The sequence below is a fragment of the Eulemur rufifrons genome, chromosome 15, assembly GCF_041146395.1.
Source record: "Eulemur rufifrons isolate Redbay chromosome 15, OSU_ERuf_1, whole genome shotgun sequence".
Lineage (NCBI taxonomy): Eukaryota > Metazoa > Chordata > Mammalia > Primates > Lemuridae > Eulemur > Eulemur rufifrons.
Genome location: NC_090997.1, coordinates 4,778,355 through 4,787,683, shown reverse-complemented (window position 1 = coordinate 4,787,683; position 9,329 = coordinate 4,778,355). Strand labels below are relative to the sequence as shown.

The 9,329-nt window shown below is 59.4% G+C and overlaps 1 protein-coding gene across 2 annotated transcripts; it reads left to right on the top strand.

The window, feature by feature from the left end:
- Nucleotides 1-1,628: 1,628 nt before the first annotated feature.
- On the top strand, nucleotides 1,629-8,823 carry SPDEF (SAM pointed domain containing ETS transcription factor). Of its 2 annotated transcripts, XM_069488811.1 has the most exons (5): nucleotides 1,629-2,064; nucleotides 3,961-4,158; nucleotides 6,447-6,494; nucleotides 6,592-6,738; nucleotides 8,645-8,823. In XM_069488811.1, the coding sequence occupies exons 1-5, from the start codon at nucleotides 1,629-1,631 to the stop codon at nucleotides 8,821-8,823; spliced, it is 1,008 nt and encodes a 335-aa protein (XP_069344912.1). The 2 variants fall into 2 exon arrangements, with proteins under 2 accessions (XP_069344912.1, XP_069344913.1); XM_069488812.1 differs by lacking the exon at nucleotides 6,447-6,494.
- The last annotated feature ends 506 nt before the right edge of the window (nucleotides 8,824-9,329 follow it).

Sequence of the window (9,329 nt, the reverse complement as noted above, 5' to 3'; positions counted from 1 at the left end):
AAGTGCCAGCTGCACACTAAGGCTGAGCAGGTCGGTCCCACAGGGTGGCTGGAGATGGGCCAGGGAGCCCCCCTTCACTCTCCAGCGTCCCTGTGTGGCACAGTGAGTTCTGCTGCGGTTAGAGAGGCTACCCAGTCTTTTGATTAAAGCCTCCCCCTCCTCCTGGCCAGATGCCTTTAAAGCAGCCGTTCTGCAATTTGAACATGCCTCCGACTCACCCGCAAGCCTCCTGAAACGCAGTGCCGGCCTCCCTGCCCCAGAGCTTCTGATTCGGCAGCTCTGGAGCGAGCCTGGGAATGGGAGTTCTGACAAGTTCCCGGGCGGTGTTGGTACCGCATTTGAGGACTACTGCTTTCCTACTGCTTTCAGACACAAACACCCTTGAGAAAGGACACTACTCACTTGCCCTCAACAGGTTTATCTGCTCCTTTGCTCCTGTCTCAGTTGTTTCCTGTATCATTGGCAGCATGTATCTGCTGTAATCTTCCACCTCTGCCTTGATTATTCTGGAGTCTCAGGCCCCCCGAATCACTGAACAGCCCAGAAGGCCCCGTGTCCGGGTGCGGGTCATCTCTCCATTCCCCTGCCTCTCCCAAACTGTGCCCTCTGATACGGGACTGAGAGCAAAGGGCCTGCGTGATCGGTGGGGAGCGAGGCCCCCCGACTGCACGGATGCTGAGTGGCGCCCTGGAGGGCCTGGCGGGGGGCGGCGATGAGCAGCAGGCTGAGTTGCTGAGGGTCTTGGCTGCTCCCCGGAGCCTGCCCCTCCTCACCTCTGCTGCCCCCAGGAAAGGCTGGCTGGGTACCTCCTCCAGCAGCTGCACGTTCCCCCAGGGCTCAACGGGACAGGAGAGGGCCCTGGGGGCTGGGAGGGCCCCGGGGCAACACTGGAGGCAGGAGGGGGAGGTGGGTGGGAACCAGGAAACTGCCCTGGCGGGGCAGCATGCCTATGAGTTCTTACTCAGTGGCCAACTCAAGAGTGTTAGGCTTTGGGACTTTATTCACAACCCCAGATGGCCCTGTAGGAGGGGCGGGGCTGGCCGACTCCCCACCACACACCCCCTTCTCCCATTCTTCTCTCCCCTGCTGGTGAAGTGATGGCAGCCGTCTCCCTTCCACCTCCACGTCTGTCTCTGTCAAGGGCAGAATAAAAGAAAACAAGCTTTGCTACAGTAGCAAAGATTTAGATTAGGTTAGCAGGAAGGGTTTGGACGTGAAGGGCTCCTTGTCCAGGCCTCAGTTTGCTCATCTGCCAAATGGGGCTAATCGTGCCTCCATTGTGAGGACTGAATGGGGCTAAGAACCTCAGAAGATTGCCTTAAGCACATTAGGTGTGTAAAGATTTGCTGCTCCCAGCCAACCCGGCTTCCCTGGGGGGCGAGGGATCTATCTGTTTACAGTCCCCCCCACCACTGTCCTTCCCAGCCAGAAGCCTGTCTGCCCAGCCCTGTCCCAGCTGCCCAATGACCCAGAAGCCCCCAACTCTCCTGGGCCCAGCCCACTGCCCACTGGGCGCCTCATCCCCATAACCAGCTTAGTGGCCCCATGGGGATGGGGAAGCAGTCAGACCTGACTCTCTTTCCTCTTTCGCTTCTGTGGACGCAGCCGCCAGCCCGAGCAGCAGTGGCATGGGCAGCGCCAGCCCAGGCCTGAACAGCGTGCCCCCCGGCCGCCTCCTGCTGCCCCCCGACACGGCATCGAGGACAGGCTTGGAGAAGGCAGCAGCAGGGGCGGCAGGTCCCGAGAGACGGGACTGGAGCCCCAGCCCGCCCGCCACGCCTGAGCAGGGCCTGTCTGCCTTCTACCTTTCCTACTTTGACATGCTGTACCCCGAGGACGGCAGCTGGGCTGCCAAGGGCCCTGGGGCCAGCACTCGGGAGGAGCCGCCTGAGGAGCCTGAGCAGTGCCCGGTCATTGACAGCCAAGCCCCGGGGGGCAGCCTGGACTTGGTGCCAGGGGGGCTGACCCTGGAGGAACACTCACTGGAGCAGGTGCAGTCCATGGTGGTGGGCGAAGTGCTCAAGGACATCGAGACAGCCTGCAAGCTGCTCAACATCACCGCAGGTGAGCCCCTGTCCCCACACCCACCTCCATAAGGGGGTCACAGACAGGGCTGAGGTTGCTGGTGTGGGTTGAGGCACTGCTGGCTGGACTCTGGCCACCTCTGCCCAGCCCCAGGGAAGCTGGCACTTCCAGACACACAGCCCCTAACAACAGTAGCTGTGAGCCTGGGCTGGGAAGGTTTTGACCCATCTCTGTGCCCCAACCATGCCGGCCTACTGTCCCCACTTGGTAGGTGCTGGGTGGCATGAATGCAAGCGCTACACCAGCCTGCCCACCGCCTCCCCTTGCACCCCTCTCCACTCTCCCCCACTCACTCACACACCAGCCGCGCCCCTACCTCCTGCCCCCTCGACTGCTTCCCCGCAGCACTTCCTGGCGTCTGCCATGCTGTGCACCTGACTGACTTACCTCGTTTACTGTCTGCCTCCCCCACCAGAGAGTACACCCCACAGGGCAAGGACCTCCATCTGTTTTGTCCGTCCCTACTCCCCTGTTCTTTGGAAAGCACTTCGAACAAAACATGCTCAAAACACCGTGGTTGGATGAATCCAACAAGAAGCACTTCCTGATAGGCCAGGCCCTGTTCTAGGACTTGGGGATTGAGTGGTGAACACAACGCAAAAGTCCCCATGTTCACGGAGCCGGCATTACAGGGAGGGAGACAGATCATAAATAACGTGTCACTGTCTGGTGGTGAGGAGGGGACATGCTGGGGCCGGGCACGTGTGTGTCTGCCAGGCCTGCGGGCGGTGGCTCTGGAGCCGATGCTATGGGCTGAGGGGCTGTGGGTCTCCAGCCCCCTGTCCCGCCATCGTCTCTCCTGCTTCAGGCAGGCTTGCCCCGTTGCCCTCAGGCTTCAGGTGGGCATGCGAGCACCCCCGTCTGTGCGGCTTCCGCTGGGAGGAGGGTCTTCGTCCCCCGTTGGTGTCCCCACCGGAGGCAGCTCCTGCCAGTGACCCAGTCCTCCAGTTCCCCGGTGCCCACGCCAGCCCCGCCCTGGGAGGTTCTCTACAGGCCTCTTTCCCACCCTGGCGGGGGAGGGGTGTGCCCTCTGAACAATGGGGACAGAAACAAATTGCTTTGACCTCGGGGAGAAAAATGAGTTTATTAAATGAGGGCAGCCTATCCTGCCGGTCACCTAGCTGGGGCAGTGGCTTAGACCATGCTGTTCACTTAGAGGCCCCATTGTGACCGTACCCACCAGCCTGCCCCCCGCCCCCCGCTGCTGTGTGCCCCGCCAGGCTCACTCCAGAGCAGGCCCCTCCCCTGGCCTCTGCGGCCTTAGTCGCCCCCTAACCAGCGGGTGCCCCGCCATTTGCTTGTTCAACACGTGTGCACGGAGCCGCGGCTCTGCACCCAGCCCTTTGTTAGGTGTGGAACAAGCAGATGGAGTTCTCTGTGCCTCAGTTTCCTCATCTGTAAGATAACGGGGTGGGGGCAGTGTTGGGGCTGTAAGACTAATTCCTGGTTAGGTTTTACTCTGGTTCCTTGGGGGTTTGGGGAGGGCAAGAGGTATCTGGGGGAGAAGCTCAGGTGTTTCTGGCTTAATGTCACTGACCACTCCAGGGCTGGGGCTCCCCTGAAAAGTCCTTTGGAGGGGCTGCAGGGGTCTGGGAGGACCCGAGGCCTGGGTGGGCTGGGGGTGCAAAGGCACCAGGCTACCCTGCCCTGAGCCAAGTTTGTTTCTAGGGTCCTGGCTCCTCCCTTTCATCCCCCTCTCTTCTTGGGTACCCGTCTCCACAAGTCCCCCCAAGGCCCTGCCTGGGCCTGGCCTGTCCATACTCCTAGGAGCGAATGGTCCCAGGCCACCATGGGTGCCCCATCACAGCAGGGGAGGCCACATTCGGGGCAGTGCCCTCAAGCAGCCCCTGAGCTGACAGGGTGTCCCTTGCTCAGACCCTGTGGACTGGAGCCCCGGCAACGTGCAGAAGTGGCTCCTGTGGACAGAGCACCAGTACCGGCTGCCCCCCGTGGGCAAGGCCTTCCAGGAGCTGGGGGGCAAGGAGCTGTGTGCCATGTCGGAAGAGCAGTTCCGCCAGCGCTCGCCCCTGGGCGGGGACGTGCTGCACGCCCACCTGGACATCTGGAAATCAGGTAGGACATGGCATGGGGGAGCAGCCCCTTGGGGCTCCAAGCCAGGGATACTGAGGGGGATGGCCAGGCCAGGATGCCAGCCTCGGAGTTGCCCTCCACTGGGGAAGCAGGCCCTTGGCCCCAACCGGGACTCTGTTCTGAATCTCAGCCCCCACTGCAGCTGCCTCCCGGATCCTGGTGAGCTCCCCCACCCCCACCTGCTCCCAGCCCTGGCCAAGGCCGCAGAAGGTAGGACAGAGCACGTGGGCAGCTAAAAGGTAGCAGTCAGACAGCCAGGGCACAGGACGTCAGAGCTGAGCGCAAGCACAGATACTGGGAAGTCCTTATTTTTCCCTTTTAAAATTTTGTTTGTTTTGCTTTGTTTTTCATTAAAGAAGTAATGAGAGCCGGGCGCGGTGGCTCACGCCTATAATCCTAGCACTCTGGGAGGCCGAGGCAAGGGGATCGTTTGAGCTCAGGAGTTCGAGACCAGCCTGAGCAAGAGCGAGACCCCGTCTCTACTAAAAAAATAGAAAGAAATTAGCTGGACAACTAAAAAATATATATATTAAAAAATTGGCTGGGGCCGGGCGCGGTGGCTCACGCCTGTAATCCTAGCACTCTGGGAGGCCGAGGCGGGTGGATCGCTCGAGGTCAGGAGTTCGAGACCAGCCTGAGCAAGAGCAAGACCCCGTCTCTACTAAAAAAAAATAGAAAGAAATTATATGGACAACTAAAATATATATATACAAAAAATTAGCCGGGCATGGTGGCGCATGCTTGTAGTCCCAGCTACTCGGGAGGCTGAGGCAGTAGGATTGCTTAAGCCCAGGAGTCTGAGGTTGCTGTGAGCTAGACTGACGCCACGGCACTCACTCTAGCCCGGGCAACAGAGCGAGACTCTGTCTCAAAAAAAAAAAAAAAAAAAAAAAAAAAATTGGCTGGGCATGGTGGCGCATGCCTGTAGTTCCAGCTACTTGAGAGGCTGAGGCAGGAGGATCCCTTGAGCCCAGGAGTCTGCGGTTGCTGTGAGCTAGGCTGACGCCACGGCACTCTAGCCCGGGCAACAGATTGAGACTCTGTCTTAAAAAAAAATAAAAAAGTAATGAGGCATAGATATGCTTGTTAAAAAAAAAAAGACCATAGTGAGGCCGGACGGTGTGGCTCACACCTGTAATCCTAGCACTCTGGGAGGCCGAGTTGGGACTATCGCTTGAGCTCAGGAGTTCGAGACCAGCCTGAGCAAGAGAGACCCCGTCTCCACAAAAAATAGAAAAATTAGCCGGGCATGGTGGCGCATGCCTGTAGTCCCAGCTACTCGGGAGGCTGAGGCAGTAGGATTGCTTGAGCCCAGGAGTTTGAGGTTGCTGTGAGCTAGGCTGACGCCACGGCACTCTAGCCAGGACGACAGATTGAGACTCTGTCTTAACACAAAACAAAAAACAAACCAGAGTGAAAACCAGTATCTCCATCCCCCTCCCTACCCCAGCTTCCAGTCCTCCTAGAGGCAACCGCTGTGACCAGTTTCTTGGGTATTTCTCCAGGGAAAGTCTATGCATAGTCAAGCAAATATATGTGTGTGTGGTTTTTACTCCTATTTAAGACCTAAATAGTACCAGCGTATCCCGCTGCGCCGCACTCAGCAGTGTATCTTGGCCCTTGCTCCGTCCCCATCCGCCTGTATACAGCGGCCTGCTGGGCGCCACCATGTGCCCTGCGCACAGCCGGGCTCGTTGGCGGATGTGGCGTTTGCTCAGCGAGCTAGTCAAGGCCCTTGCCCCTAGGGGCCCGAAATGCATAAGGGGACGGGACCCACTCCTAGGACCCCGTCAGGGACCGGTGCCCTGCCCCAGCCCAGGCCCCTTGCCAGGGGATGGCCGGTGCCAGCCCGAGGGGACGCCAGCAGTGACCTGGGCGGAAGCTGGCTGCCTCCGCCCCCTGCCAGCGGGGCGGGCTGGGGGAGGCGGAGAGGGCCGGGGGAGCTGCAGGATGGAGGGCAGGGGGCCTGTTTGCATTACGCCAGGCGCTGAGTGAGGCGCTGTGCGGCCTTCCCCACCTCGAGCCGCGGAAGCCTGTGAGGGGCCCGGCCCCGTGTGGCAGGTGAGGAGGGGGAGGCAAGAGACAGCCTCTGAGGCCCCTTCCCGCTTTGACGTCCCGAATTTTCTTCCAGGAAGCAGCTGCTTGTAAACAGCTTGCCTTCCCAGCTTGGCAGGAGGCAGGGGGCCACAGGGGAACCCCCACCCCAGTGCCCTCCCTCCTGCACCCCTGGGCCTCTCCTGGGTCCCCAACCTCCTCTCCTTGCCCCGCAGCGGCCTGGATGAAAGAGCGGACCTCGCCCGGGGCCATGCACTGCTGTGGTGAGCTGGGGGAGGGGGCGCCTGGCGGGCAGGGGGCTGCCCCGAGGCGGCGGGGTGGCCGCGGCTGCCCACTCACCGCCCTTCCCTGGCCGCCCAGCCTCCACCGGCGAGGAGGGCTGGACCGACGGCGAGGTGGACTCGTCCTGCTCCGGGCAGCCCATCCACCTGTGGCAGTTCCTCAAGGAGCTGCTGCTCAAGCCCCACAGCTACGGCCGCTTCATCCGGTGGCTCAACAAGGAGAAGGGTGAGCGGGCTCCCGTGGGGCGCCGTGCGGAGGGGACCCAGCAGGCCCTAGGCACGGGGGAGGGTGGGGACAGGCCAGGTGAGGCTGCCCCGCCTTTGTCCTGAAGGCCGAGCGGGCCACTCTCATGGGACTGCGCCGTCTGTGTGCGATTTGTGTCTGCGCCCGCTCCTGGGCAGACTGTCATCTTGGGGACCCTCAGCGCCACACAGGGCCGGGAACGTAGCAGGGGCTTAAAACTACTTGCTGAGAGTGCGACACAGTCTTTGCCCTCAAACATCGTGGCTTCGCTGGAAGGACTCAGGATGTCCAACCAGAAACACAATGCGAGCTGCGCGTGTAACATTAAAGTTCCTAGTAGCCACATTAAAACATTTTTAAAAACAGGTGAATTAAATTTTAATTATACATTTATCTAATCCAACATTATAAATTATGGTTTCCACATATAATTAATATGAAAAATCATCAATTTTGATAATTATAATTAATATACATTATTTTACTAAGTCTTAGAAATCTAGTCTGTAATTTATAGGTCTAACACATCTCAATTTGGGCTAAGCCACATTTCGGGTGTTCAAGAGTCACATGTGGCTGGTGGCTACTGTGTTGGACAGTGCAGGACTTGGGTGGGGTGTGTGTTGGAAAAGGCTAGGAGCCAAGAAACCTGAGTCCTGGGCCCTTGCTGCCATAGTAGCTGTGGTTGCCTGGACTTCAGTCTTCTTATCTGTAAAATGGGCTAGATTCATTCGCCCAACAGGCCTTCACTGAACACCAACTCTGATTCCACACTCAGCCGACTTTACAGAGAATTCTAGTGTCCTGAAGGTTTGGGGAGGGCTCAGCAACTCTCCAGCCTTGAGGGGCCTGCAGCGTGCAGGAGAGAGAGCCGTGAAATGAGCTGGTGTGTGGAGCATTTCAGGGCTGTGATGGGGCTACGGGGGCAGGAAGGAGGGATTAGCTGTGTCTGGTCCAGAAGGACCCCGTGGAGGCGGGATGGTTAGATGGGGGTGGTGGAGGAGATGCTCCTGCACAGGGGGCGGTGGCCCCGGTGTGCCTTGGGGACTGAGAGTGAGCCAGTCTTTGGGGACAGGGAGATCAGGGAGGGCCCTGTGGTCTGGAAAGCCTCCTGGAAGGGGCGTGCTGGCCTGGGCCTTGGCAGGAGGGGTTAGAATGAGAATGGAGGGTACTAACGATGTAATGACTTGTCCCAGGGGGCATTTTCTCAGGTTCCACTCTAAGCGTTTTCGGTAACAACCCAACACCCCATGGTGGTCACGACAGCCCCTCTTACAGACAGAAGGAGCCTCAGACAGGCTCTAAAGGGAGCAAATGGCAGAGCCAGGACTCAAGCCCAGTTGGCTCGGCTCCAAATCCAGTCTCCTTCCACCACCTCGTATTTATTAATCATGCCAGAAAGGGCTGTGTGGGCTGCAATGTCTGAGAATGGCAAAGAGGTCGTTTCAGGCTTGGAGCTACAGGGACACAGGTGGTGGGTGTGAGGGCTGATCTTGCCAAATGAGCCGCGGGCACTGCTGGGAGCAGCGCAGGGCTTTGGATTAGGACATGCAAACCCCGCAGTGGGAACCGAGGCTGGCAAAGGCCAGGCCCGCAGAGCCCTAAGGAACCCACTAGGTACACAGGCTCACCCTGCAGCAGGACGTTTTGGCTCCAAAGTATTCTCTACCATTTATCTGGGCATGTGGCACGTGCTTCGCACACATTTCTCTAGCCCTCACCACGACCATGGGAGTAGGTCCCCACAGCCTGGCCCTGCCTGAGCAGAGGGCGGTCTTGGCGCTGGCTCCCTTGGTTCCCAGGAGACTGACCTGGTGGTCTGGGTCTTTCTCCTTCCTGCCGCCCCACTTGCACCACCGGCTCTCTCTGGGCCCTCCTGCTCCCTCAGGCATCTTCAAAATTGAGGACTCCGCCCAGGTGGCCCGGCTGTGGGGCATCCGCAAGAACCGTCCTGCCATGAACTACGACAAGCTGAGCCGCTCCATCCGCCAGTATTACAAGAAGGGCATCATCCGGAAGCCGGACATCTCCCAGCGCCTGGTCTACCAGTTCGTGCACCCCATCTGAGACTGCGGCCAGGACCCTCCCGCCGGCCTGCACCTGCCTTGGCCAGACCCTGGGCTGGGGCAGAAAGGGTAGTCAGCTGGCATTCCGGAGTCCAAGGTCAAGGAGGGGGTGGCCACCACCCTCAGGGGTATAAGTGGGGCCCGGGGACCCCAGGGCGGGGTGCTTCCTCCTCAGGCCTGAATGCTCACGTGCCCAGACTTCTGGAGGGTGGAGGGAGGCAGGGCGGTTGCAGGTGTTCACCGCTCTCTAGGTAAGGACAACCCTCTAGCAGCCTGTGACCCGGAATTGCCAGAGCAGAGCCTACAGAATGGCAGTGACTTGGCCAAGGCCGCCTGCAGTCCAGGGCTCTCTGCTACACCCCCACCTCCCATTGTGCACCATGCCTGGCATGGTGCTAGGAGACGTCTGCACCCCTAAGTTGGGGACCCAGGGGTGCCCCCAGGAATGGATAATAAAGATATTAGAGAACTGACTCATCCCCAATGTTTGTGCAGTGAATGGCACAG

What these genes read in the sequence shown, in the direction of transcription:
- SPDEF (XM_069488811.1), top strand. Translation starts at nt 1,629, where the DNA reads ATGGGCAGCGCCAGCCCAGGCCTGAACAGCGTGCCCCCCGGCCGCCTC. An exon ending in CCTGGACATCTGGAAATCAG is followed by an intron (nt 4,159 to 6,446) that starts GTAGGACATGGC and finishes CTTGCCCCGCAG; the next exon opens with CGGCCTGGATGAAAGAGCGG. An exon ending in CGGGGCCATGCACTGCTGTG is followed by an intron (nt 6,495 to 6,591) that starts GTGAGCTGGGGG and finishes CTGGCCGCCCAG; the next exon opens with CCTCCACCGGCGAGGAGGGC.